This window comes from Papio anubis, chromosome 12 (assembly GCF_008728515.1).
Source record: "Papio anubis isolate 15944 chromosome 12, Panubis1.0, whole genome shotgun sequence".
Classification (NCBI taxonomy): Eukaryota; Metazoa; Chordata; class Mammalia; order Primates; family Cercopithecidae; genus Papio; species Papio anubis.
The window spans coordinates 29,227,694-29,255,023 of NC_044987.1; the positions used below are offsets into that span (position 1 = coordinate 29,227,694).

At 38.0% G+C, this 27,330-nt stretch overlaps 1 protein-coding gene across 5 annotated transcripts in view; it reads left to right on the plus strand.

Moving 5' to 3' along the window:
* Window positions 1–23,287, plus strand: part of LOC101008696 (caspase-1-like) — a 39,227-nt gene extending 15,940 nt beyond the window's left edge. For 2 of the 5 annotated variants that reach the window (XM_031653001.1, XM_031653002.1), the window contains 9 exons: window positions 3,575–3,841; window positions 4,909–4,971; window positions 6,960–7,081; window positions 7,833–8,006; window positions 8,444–8,678; window positions 9,056–9,199; window positions 10,349–10,458; window positions 10,931–11,061; window positions 11,682–11,783. In XM_031653001.1, the coding sequence (XP_031508861.1) occupies window positions 3,616–3,841; window positions 4,909–4,971; window positions 6,960–7,081; window positions 7,833–8,006; window positions 8,444–8,678; window positions 9,056–9,199; window positions 10,349–10,458; window positions 10,931–11,029 (1,173 nt within the window). In that variant the 5' untranslated portion in view covers window positions 3,575–3,615 and the 3' untranslated portion in view covers window positions 11,030–11,061; window positions 11,682–11,783. Of the gene's footprint in view, window positions 1–2,836; window positions 2,945–3,574; window positions 3,842–4,908; window positions 4,972–6,959; window positions 7,082–7,832; window positions 8,007–8,443; window positions 8,679–9,055; window positions 9,200–10,348; window positions 10,459–10,930; window positions 11,062–11,681; window positions 11,784–23,139 lie in introns of those variants that run through there. The other 3 variants (XM_009187184.3, XM_021926492.2, XM_031653003.1) reach the window with 3 other exon arrangements.
* The last annotated feature ends 4,043 nt before the right edge of the window (window positions 23,288–27,330 follow it).

A 27,330-nucleotide genomic window follows, 5' to 3' on the forward strand; every position in this document is an offset into this window, starting at 1 on the left:
TTGAGTTGTTTCTAGTTTTTGACATCTTCATTTTTGAGGAAACAGTGGGCCCTTGCACTCTAGTGGCTCAATGTTTAGCTTCCCAGGACATGAGACTCAAGACTCATGGTTCTACATTCCCAGATATGAGCCTAGCTTCTAGTCATAGTCTAGCTTCTGTGTCCTGGATGCCTCTTTGGCATGCTTCAACTCAGTGGTTCATGGCTCTGGCTGGGGGAGAAACCTTCGTGAAATCCTTAAGTTAATAGAGGAAATAAATGAATCAATAAATAAATTTAAAAGCAAATGAATGGAAGAGAAGTGATTTACAGCCAATTTCTGCTTTCGTCCATGCTGCAAATCCTCCCAGTGGCAAGGAGCACAAGATTGTGCTGCAAATGGATTAGGTCATTGCCAAAGTAAAGATAGAAACTTTGACCGATTTTGTCACCCCAGAAAGTTCTGTCATGCCCTTCGTCCTCAATCTCCTGCCACTTCCTCCTAAGATAAGCAGTGATTAAATTTTTTAATCACTATATGCTAGTTATTTCGAATCTAAACTTTATTTAGTTGGAATCACAGGATATGTGTTCCTTTGTACATGACTTCTTTCACTCGTCATGAAAGCATAAGGTTTTCATCCATGTTATTGCATTTATTAGTTTTTTCTTTTATGACTGAATCGTATTTCAGTGTATGTGTATAGCATAAATTATTTCCTTTGCTCCTGAATTAGATATTGAGTTGCTGTCAGTTTTTAACATCTTCATTTTTGAGGAACCAGTGGGCCCTTGCAATCTAGTGGCTCCATGTTTAGCTTCCCAGGACATGAGACTCATGGCTCGTATTTCTGCATCCCCAGATAAATGGTCTAGTCATGGTTTCTGTGCTCTGGATGCCACTTTAGCATACTTTAACTCAGTGGTTCATGGCTCTGGCTTGGGGAGAAAACCATGTGTGAAATCCTTAAGTTAATAGAGAAAATAAAAGAATCAGTAAACATTTAAAAGTAAATGAATGTAAGAGAAGCAATGCACAGGTAATTTCTGCTTTCTTTCATATTACAAATCCTCCCATGGCAAGGAGCACGAGATTTTGCTGCAATTGGATTAAGTCATTGATAAAGTAAAGATTTTTAAAAAATAAGAAACCCCTTAGATTAAAAGCCACGTCATTGCCCTCCTACACAGTGCATTCTACTCTAACCAAACACATTTAGCTCATCGCCTAGAGCACAGGAAGTAAAGCTGGTGGCCCACATGTCAAAAGGTGGATGTTTTTGTAACTCCTCATCCTTATTCTCTAAAGATAACAAGGTAATAACACAAGAAAATTTTTGTTAAAGAAATTGATAAACGTAAAGTGCTGTCTGCATTTTCTTATTAGACCATCTTGCATCAAAGAGGTTCATAAAATTAATTGGCCACATTGAGTTTATTTCTGGAGTGATCAACTGAACATGTGCTTGCAAGACAGAGCCCTCTTCTGGCCTTCCCTGGCTACTCTCCATAGTTTTCATGACTCCTAAAATATTTTGTCTCCCATTTCTCCAATTAATTTCTTATTCTTCTCATCACTTGCCATATTTGCACATTCTGAATATTCCAGTTACATACTACATACTAGGCTTCATGTTTGTCTTCTCCTCTTGTATGTGAGAACAAGGGGGAAACAACCATGATATGTTTTGACTGAACTCCTGGCTCCTAGAACCATATCATTCATATATATTTGTTAAGTGAATGACTAGATGCACTGCTTGAGGAGTCTAACAAAAGGTAAACTTAGCTGGATAATCAGCAAATCATTATCCTTGATTTTTTCTAATGCAAAATATTTGTATTAATTATAGTAATATCACTCATTATCTGCTTACCATTTGCCAGGCAATGTTCCGTGCAGTTTTTACACTTTCTCTCACTTAATGCTCAAAACTGCGTAGGTACATACTGTTAATAAAATTATTTTACAGACAGAGGAACCAATGCATAGGGGAGTTCAATTTCTTACCCACGAAATGAAGTTTAAAATGCTAAGTTCAACATTCTGAGTCCAGAGCCTATGCTCTGAGCCTCTATGGTGCAATGTCCCTCAAAAGAAAGCCAGCCAGGATGGGTGGGTGGCTCATATCTGTAATCCCAGCACTTTGGGAGGCCAAGGTGGGTGAATCGCTTGAGTGCATGATATAAAAACTAGCCTAGGAAACAAAGGAAGACCCTGTCTTTAGAAAGATACAAATATGATCCAGCCATGGTGGCACGTGTCTGTGTTCCCAGCTACTTGAGAGGCAGAGCTAAGGGGATCATCTGAGTCTGGGAGGTGGAGACTGCTGTGATCCATGCCAGCGCCACTGCACTCCAGTATGGGTGACAGAGTAAAAATCCTGTATCGGCGGGGCGGGGGGGAAAGCCCTCTGAAAAGGAAGGACATTAAATAAGAAAAACTTTAATTATGGTAAAAAATATGTTCATTTCTTAAAGCAAAATTACTTCACAGGTTCATACATTTCTCTTAAAGCAAAATTGCTTCACAGGAACATACATTTCCTATGACCTTCCCCAGACCTGTGACTTGGGCCCGGGACAGAAGTGGTTCAAATTCTCTAAAGGTTGTGTTACTTTTCTCCATCAAGTTTTCTAATGAATGAGAAACTCTTCACTGTGTGAGTTTAATTGTACACATACTTTGTCATTCTTGTCTTATTCTCCAAGCCCCATTCCCCTCCTACCCTGACCTGTTCCAAGGGTTGGTGAAGAAAATTCCACAAGGATACACTCTCTGATGCAGTCTACAGTTCAGGAATCTGATTCTTTTTTTTGCTGGCAAAAAAAAAAAAAAAAAAGATACGCATATGCATGTGCAGTGGTTGTTTCTCAATAGTGTACACGCTCTGCCAAAAAGGCAGGTGAAGCATGCTTTCAGTTTCAGCCCACACAAGAAGGGTAGGAGAGAAAAGCCATGGCCGGTGAGTCTTTCACTGTTCTAAGAAGAGGTCCCTGGGAAGAAAGAATTTTGGAAGGCACTGGCTTTTCTGAAAGCCAAAATTAGTATCTGGGGAAGTTTAGGTGAACAGAAATGAGGGAGAGGGTGGAGAGTGAGGAGAGAAGAAAGTAGAAGACACTTGCAGTCTTTAGAAAGGAAAAGCAAGCCCAGAAAGGAACCGAGGCTTTAGGGGCAGCCTGCTGTCATTTTGCAATCTTAATTAAACTCTTACTTACATGTTGAAAGTCTGACAGAGGGTACAGAATTGGCACAGGAGGAGTACTAGCAGCAGTGATTCCTAAATGAAATGGGCTATTTCTGTTTCATTACTTTATTAATCAGAGTTAAATAAACACGGGACACAAGAGGATGATCTCTGCTTTCCAGGGACTAATGTAAATGGTAAATTCAGTCTTCAGGCCACTCCACGCACATGTATGGAGACTATTGAGGGAAACAAGTAGGGCAGCGATACAGTAAGAAGATGGATTACCCAACTTCGAGGAGGGGGACATTTCACTGATGAAATCTAAGTGAGGTCACTTTCTGTTGATTACATGAGAGGAATATAAGGCTGTCTTTATGATGTGAGAAATCCTTGTGCTCCAAACAGACAAGGTCCTGAAGGAGAAGAGAAAGCTGTTAATCCGTTCCATGGGTGAAGGCACAATAAATGGCTTACTGGATGAATTATTAGAGACAAGGGTGCTGAACCAGGAAGAAATGGAGAAAGTAAAACGTGAAAATGCTACGGTCATGGATAAGGCCCGAGCTCTGCTTGACTCTGTTATTCGGAAAGGGGCTCCGGCATGCCATATTTGCATCACATACATTTGTGAAGAAGACAGTCACCTGGCAGGGACGCTGGGACTCTCAGCAGGTAAGGGTCAGTGACTCACACGCAAGTTCATGTAGGGTCTATTATTGTGCCTACCATGTGATGTCTTTACTAGTCATGTTAAGTTGCAGAAAACTTTCTTATCTCTGGCTTCAGTGCCATATTTCTGTAGCTGGGCCCCTAATGCATGTCCTTTGACTCTCCTTTGTTTCTGTTCCTTTATCCTCAGTGGCCTTCTTCTGATTAAAGCTCATTTCCAGTTCTGAGTATGTGGGCGTTCATTTGTAGAAGGTCATGAGAACTATCTAAAAAGCTTTGTGCTATGTGTTCCACTGTTCCTGGCAAGGCACAATATTTATTGATTGATTTAGTATTTTTGAGTCCAAGGTGCTAGGCTCATATGCAGTTGTCTGACATGAAGCTTTAAGGTCTGTAATTAAATAGGTTTAATAACTTCTCTCCAAAATTTTGCCCTCTGAGAAGAAGAAATTGTATTTCAGAAATGGTGATACACTCAGAGAATACATTGAATAATTATAGAAAAGTAAGGATTTCAAGTTGGCTCTTTCCTCCAGTTGCCTCCTTGCATTTTCTTTTGAGTGAGATCACCCACTTGCCTGTTACCAGGCTGCAGATCATGCTGTGAGGTCTGGACTGCCTCCACCTGCAGCCACCTTAGGGCCTGATGCAGTGCACAGGAAATGAGTTGGACAATTCTTGTGATCCCTTGGACTTACCACATGGTGAGAATGAGAGTTCTGGTGGACTCCTAGTCACTGGTCTCTGTGATACTTCTTAAAGCCATTTCAGAGGGAGATGTTCTTTGAAAGCAAAAGCCTTTTTTCGGTTAGGGGAGGCTTATACCTGTCTAAGCAGACATGGGAGAAGTTTATATTTTCATTTATGTGTAATAAATATCGTATTTTTCTGACAATGTCTCTTTCATTTTATAACCCCCACCACTCACTAAATTAAAGAACATCTTGAACATTATTTAATGTCACTCAGCCAGAGTTCTGGGATGCATCTTTAGTGGGGAATGTTGTAAGCATTACGGTAAAGTTTTCCAGAGATGATTAGTGACTATTTCAGTGTCCTTCTTTTTCTAGGTCCGACATCTGGAAATCACCTCACTACACAAGACTCTCAAGTAGTACTGCCTTCCTTCCTAGGTAATGCTGTTTTTAAAGAAAGAGCATTATTTGAACCCCATCTTCCATGACATTAATGTTGTAGGATGAACCACAGTTAAAGGGGCTATGGAGAATTCCCGTAAAGTGATCATATAATTTTCCTTTTGTAATCTACTCTGCTTTTGTAGAAATTGTACTCACAACTTCACTATCTATGTTTATATTAAAAATTCTGAATCTTTATCTCAAATCCTGAACACCAAATAAGTACTATACTTCATTATTTAAGGCTCCTGAAATATTCCCTCATATGTCCCAGAGACACGATCATCTAAACAATTTTAGAGCTGAACGTGCCATTCTTCCACACCTTGCTTCTCTTCCAGTTTTGTGTAACTAGGTTGTTGGTGTCACCATCACTAGTTGTTCAAACCAGTAACTTGAAACTCATTTTGGTCCCTTTCCTCTCAAACACCTCCAATATTCAAGCCGAAGCCAAGTTTTACGCATTCTTCTCTCAAATTTGGAACTGTATCTCTCTTTCAACTTCTATTCCATTATTTCATTTATTAAGGTTGAAACTTCTATTTCATTTATTAAGGTTGATTAACTCATGAATGTCTTCTTTTCTTTTTTTTTAATTTTAGACGGAGTCTCACTCTGTCACCCAGGCTGGAGTGCAGTGACACAATTTCGGCTCACTGCAAGCTCTGTCTCCCGGGTTCAAGTGATTCTCCTGCCTCAGTCTCTCGAGTAGCTTGGACTACTGGCGCTCGCCACCATCCCCGGCTAATTTTTAAAAAAATATTTTTAGTAGAGACAGGGCTTCACTGTCTTAACCAGGATGGTCTCAATCTCCTGACTTCGTGATCCTCCCACCCCAGCCTCCCAAAGACGAATGTTTTCTTAAATGTTTTCCAGCACAGGATACTCACTATATAACCAAATACTGTATTTTCACACACACAAAAAAAATTACATCAAAAATAACCCATATACTTCTACTTAGTTTTTTTATATTGTTTTCATTCTTCTTTATGAAACCAAACATTTCTTCAACCAAATTATTATTTTGTAGTTTTCTCCGATATATCCATTCTGATTAGTTCTTCTGTGTCAACACACTTCATGCTGCCTTTATTTATCTAACTGATTGTATAAGTTTCTCAAGCTTGTTTTCAAAATTGCATAATATTTTCTTGACTTAATAGTTTCTAAAAGATACTCCACAGATCTAGAAAACTCATTTCTATCTTGATACAAAGATTACATTAATTTCTTTAACAAGCACATCACATTGCTGGATGGTGTTGAACTTGTGATGAAACAAAAGCCTCAAGGATTTTCTCACATAAACTATGTGAAAACATTTCCTCATATGTCTGTGCAATCAATGTTTAGTGCCATAAATCCATCTAGTGTGCACTTTAATTTTAGCATTTATCATACTATTTTATATACATTCTAGTTCATATATTTAGTAATCTTCTCCTTCCATACATATATATATATAGTAGGAAGAGATCCTGAAAGACAGGACAAATGTTCATTAAAAAATATTCCTAGTGCTTACTACCATGTCTTTTAAGTAAATACATAAAAAGATAAGCATATCTCTTAAATATTTTCAGTAGATTTAATTAAGACCTCCTACCATTAAATTTTATTCTGTGGTTCAAATCTTTAGAAATAAATTTATATTCTCTTTTATCTCACACATTTGATTGGTTTTTGAGTGTTTTATCATGCACGGCCTTGAAAAGCTTTCTTTCTACATTTTTATCTGAAATACTTGTGAAAATACTGATCCTGAAATATGAAAGGAGATCCCTGTATTGCACACCTGGAAATTTCTGACTGGAAGTGTATTCCATTAGCAGTGAAATTACTCAGTGATAAAAGATCAGGATTGTCTTCCTAAGAATGCATTTTCACTTTTGTGGCCTCATTCATACGTGAGGCTGTAAAAAACAAAAAGTGGAACAAAGAGGGATGCCAATGTTCATGATGTTCTTTGACTCTTGCAGCTCCTCAGGCAGTGCGAGTGTGTGATAACCCTGCTATGCCTACATCCTCAGGCTCAGGAGGAAGCATCAAGCTTTGCTCTCTAGATGAAGCTAAAACAATATGGAAAGAAAAGTCAACAGAGGTACCATGCTCAGAACACAAGGATAGAATGGGGTGACAGATATCCTTTAGGCGATTATGAAATGCAGTGGCTTTTTCTTAGAGCTATTCTCAATGGAGAATCATAATTCTGCTTCCCTTACTTGAAAAAAAAACTTCTGTATCCTGGAATCCCAGATTTATAGAAAGAGTTCCAAATTGAATCCCATTCTTGGATAAATAACATCAACAATGGCAACTATTGAATGTTCTCTGAGAGTGGGCAGTGTTCTAAGCATTTTATATATGATGATACATAATTTTTAACCTTAAAAATAACCCGTTTTAGAGATCAAGAAGCTGAGGCATAGGATTGGTAAATACTTTGCCAACATGTATACCTATGTAACAAACCTGCACGTTGTGCACATGTACCCTAGAACTTAAAGTATAATAAAAAACAAGAAAAAAAAAATACTTTGCCCAAAGAAAAACAATCAGATATTGAAGCAATCAATTTTAGAATTCTGTCATTCTTGCTTCATAGCTTGTGCGTTTTTCAAAATCCTGCCTATCAAGAAAAATGAAGTCAGTAGCTCACCTGCCATCTGGACCTTTGCAGTTTCTATGCCTACTCTCCAAGTAGCACTCAATTCTGTCCCCCATTTTCACTGTATAGTCCATGGGATTTAGTATCTTGATACGACTAACAAAGAGAAAACGGTCATAAATTTACCAGGTGAATATTAAATTACAGAGAATAAGTCTATTCATCCAAATTTCATTTCCTACAGATTTATCCAATAATGGACAAGTCAAGCCGCACACGTCTTGCTCTCATTATCTGCAACGAAGAGTTTGACAGTCTTTCTAAAAGAACGGGAGCTGAGGTTGACATCATAGGCATGACAACACTGCTACAAAATCTGGGGTACAAGGTGGATGTGAAAAAGAATCTCACTGCTTCGGTAAGGTCTAGTATACATTAGAGACAATGGTCATGCCCTTCCTATAACTAAATAATATTAGAAAGCTTGGTTGACCAAGAAATGTAATCTCTTCATAATCTAAAATATAAACTTGCCACGGGAGGGTGCTGGATGCTACATGTTCCCTTGTAACTAACTCATTCTGTTCGAGCCTAGCGTAACTTACTTGGGAAGTGTTTTTTGTTTTTTTGTTTTTTTCACTCAGTAATGCCACATTCTCTCTACAAGATAACTCTGAATGACTTTCTATAACACCTTTCTTCTCCTTTCTCGAAATTAAGACTAAAAATTTTTTGGGCACTCCTTTGTTTGTCATGAAATTCCTTAAGAAATCCTTAAGTATTTATTTATTGGCTTTCCAAGGTGCCATGATAGTTAATTACATAGTCCAAAATCAGTGGTATGGTCTCTTTCAGGAAATGACTACAGAGCTGGAGGCATTTGCTCACCGCCAAGAGCACGAGACCTCTGACAGCACCTTCCTGGTGTTCATGTCTCATGGTATTCGGGAAGGCATTTGTGGGAAGAAATACTCTGAGCAAGTCCCAGATGTATTACAACTCAATGCAATCTTTGAAATGTTGAATACCAGGAACTGCCCAAATTTGAAGGACAAACCGAAGGTGATCATCATCCAGGCCTGCCGTGGTGGTGAGTGCTGATGCCTTTGAGAACACCAGACATTCAAATACTACTCTGTATGCATCCAGGAATTTTTGTCTTTTAATGTCAAATAACACGCACTGTCAGTATTCCAGATTGCAGCTTCTGTAAATTGAATGACTGGTTGGTAGATATTTGTTCTATATTCAAGCTTGAGACTTTGATGTTTGGAAATTTTTACAATTTGTTTGATGGTTAGAAAAGATATTGTTGAAAAGATTGTAACTGAAATGTATGTGTGTATTTGCATGTGAATTAATGATGGAGCAAACACATTAATAAATATCATTGAACAGAGGCTAGGAGGGAACCATCATCTTCTCAGCCATTGATAGGTAGTAACAAATCAAATTGTGTCTTTCCAGAGAACCATGGTGTGGTGTGGTTAAAAGATTCAGCAGGAGTTTGTAGAAACGTATCTTTACCAACTACAGAAGAGTTAGAGGTTGATGCTATTAAGAAAGCCCACATAGAGAAGGATTTTATTGCTTTCTGCTCTTCCACACCAGGTAACAGGTTTCTACACAGGACATCTTTGTTGGGGCTATCAATACAAAAAGTGACAGTCACCCACTAGAGGTGATGATTAACAACTCAATTATAACTCCCATATTAAGCCTAGCTCCACATTCTACGGTGCAAATCCCACCTATATCATAGTGCTCTCCTGAGGAAAAATAATTATCTACTTCCTTAATTTCACAAAACATTTGCAGAGACACCTGTTTCCACCCTATCTCTTATTTACTTCCTTCAACTAAGATAGCTGTGGTTCTAAATATAATTTTATTATTAATATACACTTTATGACCATTATAATTGGCTGAAATGTGTCATTAAAGAATGTATCTGTGATTATACACAGAGCTATTGCTACTGCTTTTCTCTTACCCCTTCCTTTGTACAATTTTCAAGTATTCATTACTTCTGTGTCTACCATGTAATAAATTAATATTGTTTTCTTTAACATTTCTCTTCTTCATAAGAACTTCTTATTCTCCATTATCATGTGATCATTCTCTTATTGACTCTTCCTAGATTTCTACTTTTGTTCTGTTTTATGATTTGTATAGTTAACTCTTTGTGTGTAAATATCTTACTGCCAATGTTATTAAATTTTAAATAAAATTTAATGTGAAGTACATAGATTGAGAATTTATTTACATAATTTTCCCGTATAGACTGAGTATTACATGTTCTCTGTTAGCTCAGACACTTGTGTAGCCTCAGATATCTCCTGTGTATGAAATTATTACCGTTCCCTGTATAACTGAGTCTATTACGTGTCAGAATGGACAATTAACTTAAATCGCAGTCAGTAACACCACCTTGGGGATGCACATTTAGATATTTCTTTTCCAAATTCCAATTCCTTCCCTTGACCCCATTCTGTCTTTTCCTATCGCTCTACTAAATTTACGACTTTTTGAACTCAGGGACTAGGCCACATCAATACCTGCACCATATACAACAGCCTTTAGAGGATCAGTAAAAATATACTCACTGAACTTCAAATATATTCACTAGAAATTACAATGAAGCATATGGAAAATAGAAGAATTCCAAAACATGCCTCAGCTGGAGCAGAAATACTAGGGTTTCTTCTCTTTCTTCAGGCAAGAGCCAGTCTTGAGATTTGAAATATGTTTTATCAACAGATAATGTTTCTTGGAGACATCCAACAATGGGTTCTGTTTTTATTATGAGACTGATTGAACATCTGCAAGAATATGCCCATTCCTGTGATGTGGAGGAAATTTTCCGCAAGGTAGGGCTCTGGTGGATGCTATTTTCACTCTACTTCCCTGAATGCTTGGTTATTGCAATTGGAAGCATAGAAAGCAGATACAGACATGTTTATCTTCCAATAACACCCTTCTTTCCAAAAGTGTTTTGAAGTTCTTTGGTGAGTGAACAAGCCTGGGAGTCAAATCCAATGTATTAAGACCCACAGCCTCAATAAAACCATCATTTATTTTCACCCTCCTCCTGCCCTGCAGAGACAAATGAATGGACTCTAATTTGCCTGTGTCCCTCTTGACTATGATGCCCAACCACAGATTTTAAAAGCCCCAAGGAGGGTCATTCAATGCTTAGATAAGCACATGGCTATACTTGTTGCAGATACAAGTACTTTTTGTTTTCGTCACTTATTTTGCTATATTTGTTGTAGTCTTTTTGGCATGAGTCATCAAACTTTTCAGAAAAAACAGGTCTCCAGACTTTCCTTTCTCTTTTAGGTTCGACTTTCATTTGAGCAGCCAGATGATAAAGCACAGATGCCCAGCACTGAAAGGGTGACTTTGACAAGACGTTTCTACCTCTTCCCAGGACATTAAAATAAAGAAGCCGTATGAATGTCTGTGGACAGGTACGTCGGGAGTGTGGGAAGATTGAGGAAAGTGTACTGAAAGTCCATTTTAGTCAAGGACTCTAGGTCTACAGGTGTAGAATTTTTAATACAAAAATTTAAATTTTGAAATGCTCTAAAATCCAAAGCTGTGTGAGCGCCCACATGATATTCAAAGGAAATGCTTATGGAATCATTTCAGATTTTAGGTTTTTGGATTAAGGATGCTAAACCAGTAAGTATAAGGCAGATATTCCAAATATACAAAAATATCTGTAATTCGAAATACTTCTGGTAGCATGCATTTTGGGTAAGGGATAATCAAGCTGTAGTATAATATACAGAAAATACTGAAGTAATGTCTTTCTTCTGGTCAGTGCAGAGCACGTTGCTCTTCTCCCAAAGTTTTTCTTTTAGACTCTTTCTGAGGGTCAGCTAATATTGACCTAGAAGTGGCGATAAGTCTATGAAGGCTTACTTTTAGATGTTTCTCCCCTTCACCTCAGCAGGGTAACATTTTAAAATAGCATGCGGTCTTTCCTTTTAAGATTGCATATGTTCCCATTGTGGTATAACTTTATAACTTACATTTCTTTTAGCAAAATTCTTTTATGTTTGTTTTTTATTTTTTGTCCCCACAGGAAACCAAGAGTTTCTTCATTCCGTAATCATTTTTGGAATTATGTCTGTTTAGTAACTGACTTTTTTGAACATTTTAATAAATCTAACATAAAAGTAAAAAAGTGTCCTCAGTTTTCTTCCACACTGGAGAAACAAGGGTTGGAAATCAGAGGGAGTAATGAATTTAGAATGCTAGACTTAATTCGTAAGATCTGAACTGGCTATTGGCCCCATTTTTTCATTCGAAAAACCATTTGCTGTGCTTTCTGCTTTCGGGATGCAGATACAAATTACCACAGGTACCTGACTTCAAAAAATTTAGAGTTCAGCAGGAGAGATGGGGAGAAGACGGATTTTTATGACAGTGACACTGCAGTGTGATAAGGGACTTTTCCCAAATCCCACAGTTTACTACTGACAAATCCATGAACAGAACCTGCAGATTTCTACCCTTTGTTAAGGTATTTAAGAGAGAGAAAGTAAATTTTGAGTTAACTCTAGACCCTCAGTATTCACAGACTTCTAGAAAAGGCAAGACAGCCATCAAAAATGAAGTACTTGGCAGATGGTGCATGACACCCTGAAGAAACTCTAGGATGCATGGTGTGCACAGTGAAGTCCCTGCATGGTGTAGAGAAAAGGAGTTTGGTGTGAAATCACTCACTCGGGGATGTTAAAATTTGGGGAGGATTGGAAGAACTACCATTTCACCTGCAGATATGAGCCTTTTCTAAACTTTATCCTATTAAATCAAAGTGAATATCTAACCTTTTAAAAACCTTCACAGTTGAACACATTATGGTCCCTTTTTCTTTGGTCTTTTATTAACTGTTGGTGTGGGCATACCTTTCCTGTACTAATGTGCATATTCTACTACAATCGGAGACTACATTTGTGATCAGTCTGCTCAGAGAATATCAAAAAGCAGAAGTGAATTGTCACCCTCAGTAAAAATTAACTATTAAAGCAATCTTAAGCAGTTGAAGGAAAGCATTCCAGGGAGTAAAGGGATTCCTTCAGAACACTCTCCAGTCAAAGGATAAGATTATAGGGAGATGTAGAGGGGAGGTGGCATCATGATTCCTCAGCACAGTTTAAACTGTTGCAGGTGCCAATACTTTTTGTTTTTGTCATTTATTTTGCTGTATTTGTTGCAGTTTTTCTGGTTTAAGATTTTACATCACAAAAGGTCCACAGACTTTCTCTTTTTAGGTCTGACATTCGTTTGAGTTTCCAGATGGTAGGACACAGATCCTCATCACTGAGTGACATTGACAAGATGTTTTTATCTCTTCCTAGGACATTAAAAGAAGTAGGTTGTATGAATGTCTGTGGGCAAATGTGTGTGTGTGTATGTGTGTGTTGGAGATTTTCAGACGTTGGAGAGGAGTACTGAAGCTCTATTCTGGTCAAGGTGTCCCTTTCTAAATGTATTATTCCTCATCCAAAAATTCAAAATCTGAAATCCTCCAATATCTACATTCTTTCCTATTACCTCCCACAATGTTTTAATAAAAAAGAGACATTGAAAAGTCCTCAAAAATTGCTAGTATAAATGCCTTCATTCCATAAAAAAACATAAGAGTATATCATATTGATGAGTGTTTTTTAAAAATATAATTCCAACTTTCATTTTCCATCAAGGGGTACATGTGCAGGTTCATGACTTGGGTGTACTGCATGATGTTGTGGTTTTGGTGACAATAGTTCCTCTCATCCAATCCACTATGTGAGCATAGTACATAATAGTTAATTTTTCAACCGTCGGCCCTCTACCTCCGTCCTCCATCTTATTGACCCCAGTGTCCATTGTGCCCATTTGTATGTCTATGTGTACCCAATGTGATTATTATTCTTGTGTTTGTACCCATTAATATTCCCCCAATTCCCCCCACACCACACTATGCTTTCCAGCCTCTGGTAATTATTCTTCAACTCTCTGTTTCATTGAGTTCAAATATTTTAAAATTTAGCTCCCACAAATAAGTTTGGTTTGCCTTTCTCTAACAATAATGTTGTGCACCTTTTCATATAACTGTTTGGCATTTGTATGTACTCTTTTCAGAAATGTCTATTCAGATCTTTTGCCCATTTTTAAATCAGATTATTAACATTTTCTCCTACAGAATTGTTTGAGCTCCTTATATATTCTGCTTTTTAATCCCTTTTCAGATGGATAGTTTGTAAATTTTTGCCCATTCTGTGGGTTTCGTCTTTGTTAATTGTTTCCTTTGCTGTGCAGAAGGTGTTTAACTTAATGTAATCCCATTTGTCCATTTTTGCTTTGGTTGCTCATGTTTCTGGAGTGTTGCTCAAGAAATCTTTGCCCAACCCAAAGGACTGGAGAGTTTCTCCATTTTTTGTAAGAGTTCCATAGTTTGAGGTCTTTGATTTAAGTCTTTGATTCATTTTGATTTGATTTTTGTGTATGGCAGGAGGTAGGGGTCTAGGTTCATTCTTTTGCATATGGATATCCAGTTTATTTTCAGTACCATTTATTAAAGAGATCGTCCTCTTACCAATGTATTTATGTTCTTAGCACCATTGTCAAAAATGAGTTCACTGTAGATGTATGGATTTATCTCTGGGTTTTGTAATCTGTTCCATTGATTTATGTGTCTGTTTTTATACCAGTACTATGCCATTTTGATAACTACAGCTCTGCAGTGTAATTTAAAGTCAGGTAATGTGATTCTTACAGTTTTGTTCTTTTTCCTCTGGGTACCTTTGGCTATTTTAGATCTTTTGTGGTTCTATATACATTTTAGGATTTCTTTTTATTTTATTATTTCTGTGAAGAATGCCAGTGGTACCTTTATAAGGACTGCATTGAATCTATAGATTGCTTTAGGTAGTAGAGACATGTTAACAATACTGATTCTTTTAATCAGTATTCTTTAATCCATAAACATTTTTTTTTTTTATTTTTTGCATCCTCTTTATTCTCTCACATTGATGTTTTATAGTTTTCATTGCAAGGGTCTTCTACTTCCTTGGTTAATGTAATTTCTAGATATTTAATTTTACTTGTAGCTATTATATATGGAATTATTTTCTTGATTTCTTTTTCAGATTGCTTACCATTGGCATATAGAAATGCTACTAAATTTTGTACATTAAGTTTTGTATCTTGCAATGTTTCTTAATTAGTGTATCAGGTCTAAGAGTTTTTTGGTGGAGTCTTTAGGATTTTTCAGATATAAAATCACATAATCTGTAAACAAGGATAATTTGACTTCTTCCTTTTGAATCTAGATGCACTTTATTTCTTTATCTTGTCTAATTGCTCTGCCTAGGACTTCCAACAGTATGTCGGACAACAGTGTTGAAAGTGGACTTCCTGATCTTAGAGGAGAGACTTTTAGTTTTTCTCCACTCTGTATAATACTAGCTGTTGTCTGTACAAGTTGAAGTATCTTCTTTCAGTTCCTGTTTTTGTTTTTGTTTTTTTTTTTTTTTGAGGATTTTCATGAGGAAGGAATGTTGAATTTTATTAAATGCTTTTTCAGCATCAGTTAAAATGATTTTATGTTTTTTGTCCTTTCTTCTGTTGATACAATGTATCACATTAATTGATTTACATATGTTGAACAATTCTTGCATACCTTGGATAAATCTTGCTTGGTCATGATGAATGATCTTTTTAATGTGTTGTTGAATTTGGCTTACTAGTGTTTTGTTATGGATATTTGCAGCAATATTCATCAATCATGTTGGCCTATATTTTCTTTTTCTTTTTCTTTTTTTTTTATGTGCCTTTGTCTGGTTTTGGTATCAGAGTAATGCTGTCCTTGTAGAATGAGTTTGGAAGTATTTATTCCTCCTCTGTTAGTCTTAGGGTTTTTTTTTCCCTTCAAATTATTTTAAGTTCTGGTGCACTTGTGTAGGATGTGAAGGTTTGTTCATAGGTAAATGTTTGTCATGGTGGTTTGCTGCACAGATTAACCAATCATCTAGGTATTAAGTCCAGCATCCATTAGTTATTCCTCCCGATGCCCTGCCTTCCCCTGACACCCTCACAGGCCCCATGTGTGTTGTTCTCTTCGCTGTGTAAATGTGTCCTCATTGCTCAGTTCCCACTTCAAGTGAGAACATGAGGTGTTTGGTTTTTTGTTCCTGAATTAGTTTGCTGACGATAATGACTTCCACCTCCATCCGTGTTCCTGTGAAGGACATGATCTCATTTCTTTTTATGACTGCATAGTATTCCAGCATGGTATTCCATGATGTAGCAGCACAGTATTCCATGATGTGTATGTACTACCTTTTCTTTATCCTATCTATCACTGATGGGCATTTGGGTTGATTCCACATCTTTGGTATTGTGAATATTGCTGCAATGAAGATACTCTACCATGTATTTTTGCAATAGAATGATTTATATTCCTTTGGGTATGAAAGTCTCCAATCTACTTCCCACAATGCTGAACTAATTCAGGTTTCCACCAATATTGCATAGGCATTGCTTTTTCTTCACAGCATTGCCAGCATCTGTTATTTTTGACTTTTATTTTCACAAAAAAAGGAGAAAACACGTGTCAATTTATTCTGTGAGACTGATATTGCCTTGATATCAGAACTTCACAACAGCAAAGACATGGAATCAACCCAAATGCCCACCAATGGTAAACTGGGTTAAAGAAACCTGCAGTACATATACACCATCTAATACTATGCAACCATAAAAAAGGATGAGATCATGTCATTTGCAGAGACATGAATTACCTGGTAGCAATTATCCTCAGAAAATTGGCACAGAAACAGAAAACTAAAGATTGCAAGCCTCACTTTTATGTGGGAGCTGAACAATGAGAACACATGAACACATGGAGGAGAACACCACACACTGGGTCCTGACAGGGGGATTTGAAGGGAGGGAGAGCATTAGGAAAAATATCTAATGCATGCTTGGCTTAATAGCTAGGTGATAGTTTGATCTGTGCAGCAAACCACCATGGCACACGTTTGTCTAAGTAACAAACCTCCACCTGCTGCACATTAATCCCAGAAATTTAAAAAAAGTATCTAATAAATTCATACATAAAAATTATCAAAAATTCTAAAAAATTCAATCCAGCAACATATAAAAATTATTATACATGATGACCAAATTGATATACTTTTGAAATTTTATTAACAGTCATTCTAATTGGTGTGAGATGGTATCTTATTGTGCTTTTGATTCGTTTTTCTCTGATGATTAGTGATGTTGAGCATTTTTCCATATATTTTTTGCTATTTGTATGTCTTCTTTTGAGAATTGTCTGTTCATATCTTTTGCCTGCTTTTTAATAGGGTTATTTATTTTTTCCTGCTGAGTTGTTTTAGTTACTTACGGGTTCTGGACATGGGACCTTTGTTGGACACATTGTTTGTAAATATTTTCTCTCATTCTGTCTCAGCACCATTTATTGAATAGAGAATCAATTCTTCATTGCTTATTTTTTGTCCACTTTGTCAAAGAACAGATGGCATACAGTTTTATTTCTAACTTTTTCATTTTTGTCTATTGGTCTATGTGTCTGTTTTTGTACCAGGACCACACTGTTTTTGTTACTGTGGCCTTATAGTACAGTTTGAAGTTAGGTAAAGGGATGCCTCCAGTTTTGTTTTTGTTGCTCAGGGTTGCTTTGGCTATTCAGGCTCTTCACTTGTTCCATATGAATTTTAGAATTGGTTTAATTTTTCACTCTGTGAAAAGTGGCATTGATCATTTGATAGGAATAACACTGAATCTGTGGATTGCCTTAGGCAGTATGTCATTTTAATGGTATTGATTCTTTTACTCCATGAGCATTGAATATTTTCCCATTTGTGTCATATCTGATTTTAGTGTTTTGTAGTTCTCCTTGTAGAGATCTTTTAGATGTAGTCCTAGGTGTTTTATTTTTATTTTTTGGCATTTGCAATTGAGATGAGTTCCTAATTTGGCTCTCAGCTTCAACGGTTTTGGTGTACAGAAGTGTTACTGAATTTTGTACATGGGATGACAGTTTGACTTCTTCTTTTCCTATTTGGATACCTTCTATTTCCTTCTGTTGTCTGATCACTCTGGCTAGGAATTCCAGGATTATGTGGAATAGTTGTGTTGAGAGAGGGCATCCTTGTCTTGTGCTGGTTTTCAAACGGAATGCCTTCAGATGTTTGGCTATGAGTTTGTCATAGATGACTCTTATTATTTTGGAGTCTGTTCCCTTTGTTGCCTAATTTGTTGAGGGTTTTCTATTATAAAGGGATTTTGAATGTTTTCAACAGCTTTTCTGGGTCTGCTTTTTTATTTGAAATCCTGCTTATTTGGTGAATCACATTTATTGACTTGTGTATGTTGAATCAATCTTGCATTATGGGAATGAAGTGCACAGAACTGTGGTGAATTAACTTTTTGATGCGCTGCTGTTATTCAGTTTGCTAGTATTTTGTTGAACAAAATCAAAAACTTTTTGGGTGTTGACATGATATTCAAAGGAAATGCTTATTGAAGTATTTCAGAGTTTAGGTTTTGGGATTAGGAATGCTCAACTAGAAATTACAATGTAGATATTCCAAAATTCAGAAAAATCTGAAATCCAAAACATTTTGTGTTCCCAGCATTTTGAAAAAGAGATACTCTACCCATAGTATAATAAACAGGGGATACAGAAAGAACACCTTCCTTCTGGTCAGTGCAGAGTACATTGCTCTTCTCTCAAAGTTCGTTGCTTAAACCACTCCTTTTAAGGGTCAGTTGATGTTGATTTCTGAGGTGGTAATAAGATCACAAATGCTCACTTATAGGTGTTTCTCATTTCAGCAGAGGAATACTTAGACACAGCATGGGCTGTTTCCTCTTCAGAATGTGTATAGTCCCATTGGTGGTGTGACACTATAACTTGCATACCTTTTTGTGGACCTTTTTAGAATGTTTGCTTTATTTGTTTTCCCCACAGGAAGCCAAGAATTCTCTTTATGCACCTAATTTTGAGGCATATCTGTTCCAAAACACACAGTTCTGTAAGCCTTCCGTTAAGTCTGATATAAAAATGAAAGAATTTTTAGTTTTTTTATCACACAGGAAAAAAAAAAAAAGACAAAATAAGAAACTTAGAGGAGGTAATGGATTTAGAGTCTTTAGGCTTGATTCATAAGACCGGAACTGGCTAATAGCCCCATTTTCTCCTTCAGAAAACCATTTTCAGGGCTTTCTGCTTTAGGAATACAGATATAAATTATAGTAAGCATGTAACTTTGAAGAATTTAGAACTCATTAGGAGAGGTGGGGAGAAGAAAGACAGTTATGATAGTGAAAGCATGATGTGAAAAGGGACATTTTTCCAAATCCCAGAGTTTGCTACTGACAAATCCATGAAGAGAATCTACACATATCTAATATTTGCTAAGAGTGTTGAGAAATACAAAGTACATTTTGATTCAACCCTAGATGCCTATGATTTCAGTCTCTTTAAGAATGTATAATAGTCAACAAACATAAAAGCAATAGCAGATAGAGCATGACACTCTGAAGAAACACTACAGTGCACTGAATGCAAAATTATGCACCTGCATTGTTCAGGGGAAAATAGTTTGGGGTTAAATCAGTTACTCAGTGATGTGAAGATTCTGAAGAACTGGGAGAACTACAGATTCAGTTTCAATCATGAGCCTTTCTAATCCCAAACTCATTAAAAGTGAAGGCGAATTTCTGACCTCTTGAAATCCTTCAATGTTGAACATCATAATGCCATTTTATTTTATTATTTTTTTAAGTTCTGGAATACATGTGCAGGATGTGCAGGTTTGTTACATAGGTAAATGTGTGCTCGGATGGTTTCTTGCACAGAACCCATCACTTATTTATTAGGTCAAGCATTCATTAGCTCTTTTCCCTAATGCTCTCCTCCATCCCCCATCTTCTTCTCTGGCCCCAGTGCATATTGTTCCCTTCCCTGTGTCCATGTGTTCTCATTGTTCAGCTATCACTTATAAGTGAGAACATGCAGTGTTTGGTTTTCTGTTCCTGCATTAGTGTGCTGAGGACGATAGCTTCTAGCTTCATCCTCGTCCCTACAAAGGACATGATCTCATCCTTTTTTATGGCTGCATAGTATTCCATTGTGCATATGTGCCACATTTTCTCTATCCAGCCTATCATTGATGGACATTTGGGTTGATTTCATGTCCTTGCTATTGTGAATAGTTCTGCAATGAGCATATGCATGCATGTAATGTATCTTTATAATAGAATGATTTATACTCCTCTGTGTATATACCCAGTAATGGTATTTCTGTGTCAAATGGTATTTTCAGTTCTAAATCTTTGATGAATCGCCACACACTCTTCCACAATGGTATAAATAATTTACATTCCCACCAACCATGTCTCTTGAACACAGCATACTGATGGGTTCTGTCTGTTTATCCAACTTGCCATTCTGTGTCTTTTAATTGGGGCATTTAGCACATTTACTTTTAAGGTTAATATTGGTATGTGTGAATTTGATCCTGTCATCATGATGTTGGCTGGTTAATTTTGCAGACTTGTTAATGTAGTTGCTTCATACTGTCATTGACCTGTGTATTTTAGTGGGTTTTTGTAGTGACTGCTAACAGATTTTCCTTTCCATGCCTAGTACGTCCTTCAGGATCTCTTGCAAGGCAAGCCTGGTGGTGACAAAATCCCTCAGCATTTGCTTGTCTGAAAAGAATTTTATTTCTCCTTCACTTATGAAGCTTAGTTTGGCCAGATATGAAATTCTGGGTTGGAAATTGTTTTCTTTATGAATGTTGAATATCGGTCCCCAGTCTTTTCTGGCTTGTAGGGTTTCTGCTGAGAAGTCCACTGCTAGTCTGATGGGCTTCCCTCTGTAGGTGACCTGGCCTCTCTCTCTGGATGCCCTTAACATTTTTCCCCTTCATTTCAACCTTGGAGAATCTGATGATTTGTGTCTTGGGATTGATCTTCTTGTGGAGTATCTTACTGTGGTTTTCCAAAATTCCTGAATTTAAATGTTGGTCTGTCTTGCTAGGTTGGGGATGTTCTCCTGGATGATATCCTGAAGTGTGTTTTTCAACTTCGTTCCATTCTCCCCATCTATTTCAGGTACTTCAATCAGCCATAGATTTGGTCTTTTTATGTAGTCCCATGGTTCTGGAAGGTATTGTTCATTGCTTTTTTTCCCTTCTAATCTTGTTGCTTGCCTTATTTCAGCAAGAGTGTTCAAGCTGTGATAGTCTTTCTTCTTTCTCTTTGATTCAGCTATTAACACTTGTGTTTGCATCATGAAGCTCTCATGCTGTGTTTCTCAGCTGCATCAGATCATTTGTATTCCTTTCTAAACTGGTTATTCTAATTAACAGTTCCTGTAATCTTTTATCATGGTTTTTAGCTTCTTTGCATTGGGTTAGAACATAATTCTTTAGCTCAGCAAAGTTTGTCATTACCCACTTTCTGATACCTGCTTCTGTCAGTTCATCCATCTCAGCTTCAGCCCTGTTCTATGCTCTTGCTGGAGAAGTGTTGCAATCATTGACGAGAAAAGGCATTCCATCTTTTGGAATTCTCAGTGGGTTTGTGATGGTTTTTCATCTTTGCGGATTTATCTACCTTTAATCTTTGAAGCTGTTGACCTTTTGATGGGATATTTGTAGGGTCTTTTTTGTTGATGCTGTTATTATTATTGCTTTCTGATTTTTGTTTTTCTTGTAACAGTCAGGCCCCTCTTCTGCAGGTCTGTTTCAGTTCCCTGGGGGTCCACTCCAGATACTGTTCACTTGGGTATAACCAATGGAGGTTGCAGAAAAGCAAAGGATGCTGCTTGCTCCTTCTTCTGGAATCTTCATCCCAGAGGGGCACTGACCTGATGCCAGTCGGAACTCACATGCATGAAGTGTCTGGTGACCCCTATTGAAAGGACTCACCCCCTCAGCAGGAAAGAGATCAGGAACCCACTTAAGGAAGCAGTCTAGCTATCCCTTAGCAGAGCTGGAGCACTGTGCTGGGGAATCCCCCTTGTCTGGATCTCTGGGAATCTTCAGAGCCAGCAGGCAGGAAAGATTAAGTTGGCTGAACCTGAGACCACAGCCGCCCTTCCCAACAGGTGCTCTTTCCCAGGGAAATGAGAACTCTGTCTGTAAACTCCTGGCTGGGTTTTCTGGAATTCCTGCAAGGGTGCCTTGCCCAGGGAGGAGGGATGGATCCCGTTCCCACCTAAAAAAGCAGTCTGCTCATGATCTGCTCCAGTGGTTGTGCTGTGCTGTAAAGACTGCTGACCAGTCCAATCTAACCAGCATCCTTAGCACTGGTAGGGGAAAACCACTGACTAGAGCTACAGCAATGGCAGTCGCCCCTCCCCTGTGGAACTCAGTCATCTTTGGCCTACTCCATGCTCTATGCTGTCTAGTGGGGATACTAATCCAGTGGATCTAAGCCTGCAGGCTTCTGTGAGAGTGGATCTGCTGAGCGAGGCCATTTTGCTCCCTGGCTTCAGGCCCCTTTCCATGGGAGTGGATGGGACTCTGCCTCACTAGAGTTCTGGGAGCTGCTGGACTATGTAAAAACTCCTGCAGCTCAGTCAGTGCCTGCCCAAACAGCTGCCGACCAGAACAGCAGCCTTGGGTCTGTCCAGTTTTGTGTTGAGACCCAAGGCCGTGATGGTGTACACTCATGAGGGGAACTCCTGAACCCTGGATTGCAAAAATCCTGGAAAACATAGTACCCCGGTTGGGTAGCACAGTCCCTCACTGCTTCCCTTGCCTGAGGGAAGGAGGTCCCTTTGTCCCATGTAGCTCCTGGGTGAACTGCCGCCCCACTGTGCTTTTCCTTGTTTTCTGTGGGTTGCACTTACTGCCTAGGTAGTCCTAGTGAGAGGACTTGGGTACCTCAGTTTGAAATGCAAAAATGTCTCACCTTGTGTGTTTCTCTCTGTGGGCACTGCAGACCGGAGCTGTTTCTACTTGGCCATCAAGGCTTTTTCTTTCTCCTTTTACTAACTGTTATTCTGGGCATATCTTTTTTGTATAATCACACATTAATTCTACTACAGCCTGAGACTCCTTCTACAATCAGCTTTCATTCAGGGAATGTCAAAAAGGTGAACTTCCACCCTCAGTAAAAATTAAATGTTATGGCCATCTCAGGTAGTAAAGGAAAGCATGCCGGGGAATAGACCACAGGGTTCTTGCAGCACTATCTCCAATAAAAGGTTAAGACCACAAGGAGACAGAGAGGGGAAGACATCGTGACGATTCATCATCACAGTTTAAGCAGGAAATATGAACTATTTGTTTAATTCTTATGAGGAAATGAACAGAGACTTTTTAGATTAAACTCCTTCAGTCATTGTGGTTTTATGTGATCAGAGAAAGAAAAACCGAGATATCAGGAAGAGAAGAGACAGATGGATAGGAGAAGTAGGGGGGCCACAGGAAACAAGGAAAAGAAACAGCCTGAAGTGTCAACCCACAGGACAGTGTTTTGTCATTTTTTTTTTTTTCTTCCCACAGGAAGAACCTAAATTCCAGTACTTGGGTGCCAACTTGCTGACATCATGGCACTTCCTGTCAATGAGCCTGGAATTCTGAGCAGCAGTTTCACAACCTGTAATTACATGTTTCTGCCCTTTGCAATAAAAAAATACACAGTTTACTTTCATTTTTCCATCTGAAGCTCTTCTCAATGCTGTAGGGAAGAACAGAGGCTGTTACCTATGGCAGGTGATTCCTTTTCTGACTAGGAGCTTGGGAGTAGAATCTTAGGAAACACTTGATTTATTGATGTGTAATAAACACAAGAAAGGAAGAGAGCCGATAGCATGCATGCTGAATTCTTTTTTTAATGATTGTGTGTAGTTTGAATCACCGAACCCGGTGTTAGAGATACTGAAGGAGATCTTATGTTTTCCAGATGTCTTCTAGCCAGAAAGAAGTTAATTCCTTTCTTTCAGCTTCTGGTAATCATAGGAAGGGTAAAGAAAGCTAGAGGAAATTATTTGTGTGAGACAATTCTGGAAGTTGCAAAATGCACTCTGAAATCTTTCTCTTGATTTCAAACTAAGTGCCCAGATCAGAAACATTCATCTCAGAACCAGACCTGAAAGCCTCTGAATTGTTAATCTCTTTGCCATCTCTTATTGTGAATTATACTCTTGGTCTGTTTAAAGTGATTCCTTTTCTCCCCCTTTCTCTTTGGTCCTGGTACTGACTACTTTAATCCGATATTTCATGGGTTACTATCACAGCTGTTTTGTTTTGTTATTGTTGTTGTTGTTTTTAAGTGGTCTCCCTCTCTCCAGGACTTAACTCTAAAATCCATTCTGTACACAACTTTCAGGTCTCCTGTCTTATATATCAAAGCTGAAAAAGCCTAAGTGATAATGTCATGAGTTACTTAGGCAGTTAGTATTCCATTAGGTAATATCGCTTCTTTGGCTTCATTCTCCTCACAGGAAAAGGAAGAAATTGGACTAGATCAGTGGATTCTAAGCCTTATAACATACCACAGTAATATGTAGTCATATAAAAATGTCTCATGACTACCCCCTTCCTTACCCTGAATAACTCAATCTTAAATACTTTGCAGGCATTTATTGCCATTTGAAAATCTGCAGATAATTCTTATGAAACTGACTTGGCATAGGTTTGTCTGCAGATTAGTGTTATTAGGAAGGTTGATCAGTTAGTTAACTCTCTCTGCTTACCTGCTAGTGATCTATTAATGTAATTAACTTTGCTCAGGGACATACAGTGGCACCCTATTTCCTTTCTTAAAAAAAATCTGAACTTTCAGATGAGTTTTTGTACCTTCTGAAACATGTGTATTCATTTTCTCCATTAATCCCTGTAAAGCATGATTTCAGCTTCATAACAAAATTGCTGTATTTACTTCACTCATATTTTCTTGTTTTGAGTTTCTTTATTGCTTTGATTCTCCCTATAGAACAATTCTATCTGGGGTTTATGTCTCACCTCACAACACTTAACTTAAGCTCCAGAATCAAGGATCATTAGGTAATAGATAGGAGAAATTGAAAGCCACTAGTCATAAACAAGTCACGGTCTGATAATTATAAACAACCAAGTGTAGACAGCTATTGTTACCTTAAACTCCTGAGGAATTGTATCCTATAATGTGTTTAAGCATTACATCACTTTACCTGGAACCAAAACTGTGGTCCTGATGAATTTTTTCCTCTAATCCATTCCTTCCATTTTTATTATCACTGCAGCTTTCATTCAGTAATTATAGTAATAACAAAAATAATCTATAATGACAGTCTCTGAAAAATACTTACCATACGATAGCTATTTCATGCACCTTCTCTCATTTAATATTTAAGACCAATCAATACAGTTGTGTTATTGCTGTATTATAATTGAAGGAGATACTTAGAGAATGCCATCAAAATATGCTTTAGGTCAAAAGTCTGTTGAGAGGAGTGATCTCAGCTTGGCATGACTCTCAAATTCTGCCATTACTCTACCTGTCTGCAAACATCTTCAAATACTTGCCCTGTCTCTGATCACTCTCACTTCAGTCCTGGCTTCACATTTCTATTCCTTCTAAAGCTCAGCTCTCCCAGTTTTGTGGTTACATCAGACACCCTCAAGCCTTTGTGCTTCTTCCCACACTGGTCTCTGCCAGGAGACCAGTCCCCAGTTGTCCAAGGAACAAATTCCTTCTAGTCCTTCCAGATTCAGTGCCATGCCCTCTTCTCTGGAGAGCTATCTTCCTCCTGAGACACAGTTTACTTATGCTTTTCTTAAGCATCTCATTATTTATATTCTTATGTTTCGTTTTACTTATTTGCATATCTATCCACTTGACTGCATACTTTAAAGTGTACGAACATGTTTCCAAAATGGTATCCCCAACACAAGCAGAGTAAGTTTTAAGAACTGATGATCATGAAATATTCCTGAATGGGGCCGGGTGCAATGGCTCACGCCTGTAATCACAGCAGTTTGGGAGGGCATGGTGAGTGGATCACCTGAGTTCAGACATTCGAGACTAGCCTGGCCAACATGGTGAAACCCTGTCTCTACTAAAAATACAAAAAAATTAGCCAGGCATGGTGGTTCATGCCTGTAATCCCAGCTACTCAGGAGGCCGAGGCAGCAGAATTGCTTGAACCTGGGAGGTGCAGGTTGCAGTGAGCCGAGATTGCACCATTGCACTCCAGCCTGGACAACATGAGAGAAACTCCATCTCAAAAAATGGATAGGAGAATGAATATGCCTTCCTTCTGTTTGAAACTTCCAATACGCACTTATCATTTTTAAATGAGCTCAAACTTACCTGGTTTGCTATTAAGAATTTGTTACCGCACAATGAGTTCACCTTGTCCACTGCTTAGACAGAGCTGATTTATCAGGACAGGGGAATTGCAATGGCGCAAGAGTAATTAACTCAGAGCCTGTTGTGTGGGAGATCAGAGTTTTATTATTACTTAAATCAGTATCCCCTAGAATTCAGCTCTTCGCCTAGAGCACAGGAAGTAAAGCTGGTGGCCCACATGTTAAAAGGTGGATGTTTTTGTAACCCCGGGTCCTTATTTTTCAAAGATAAAAAGGTAATAACACAATAAAATTTTTGTTAAAGAAACTGAAAAATGTGAACTATTGTCTGCATTTTGTTATTAGTCTATCTTGCATCAAAGAGATTCATAAAATAAATTGGCCACATTGAGTTTATTTCTGGAGTAATCATTTGAACAAGTGCTTGCAAAGACAGAGACCTCTTCTGTCCTTCCATGGCTACTCTCTCTATAGTTTTCATTACTCCTAAAATATTTTGTCTCCCATTTCTCCAATTAATTTCTTATTCTTCTCATCACTTACCATATTTGCACATTCTGAATATTCCAGTTACATATTACACACCAGGATTTGCACATTCTGAATATTCCAGTTGCATATTACATACCAAGCTTCATGTTTGTCTTCCCCTCTTGTATGTGAAAGCAAGGAGGAAATGACCATAATAACTGAACCGCTGGCTCCTAGAACTACATCGTCGCTATATATTTGTTAAGTGAATGACTAGATGCACTGCTTGAGGAGTCTACAAAGGATAAATTTAGCTGGATAATCTGCAAATAATTATCTTTGATTTTTTTCTAATATTAAATATTTGTGTTAATTATAGTAATATCACTCATTATCTGCTTACCATTTGTCAGGCAAGGTTCCATGCATTTTTTACATTTTCTTTCAATGCTCAAAACTGTGTAGGTATGTACTATTATTAAAATTATTTCACAGAGCAACCAATGCATAGGGAAGTTGAATTTCTTGCCCACAAAATGAAGCTTAAGATGCTAAGTTCAACATTCTGAGTCCAGAACCTATGCTCTGGGCCTCTATGATGCAATGTCCCTCAAAAGAAAGCCAGCCAGGATGGGTGGGTGGCTCACACCTGTAATCCCAGCACTTTGGGAGGCCAAGGTGGGTGAATTGCTTGAGTGCATGATGTAAAAAACAGCCTAGGAAACATAGGGAGACCCTGTCTTTAGAAAGATACAAATATTATCCAGCCATGGTCGCATGTGCCTGTGTTCCCAGCTACTTGAGAGGCAGAGCTGAGAGGTTCATCTGAGTCCAGGGAGTGTAGGCTGCTGTGAGCCATGTTAAAGCCACTGCACTCCAGCCTGGCAGAATAAAATTCTGTATCAGAAAAAAAAAAAAAAAAAAAAAAAG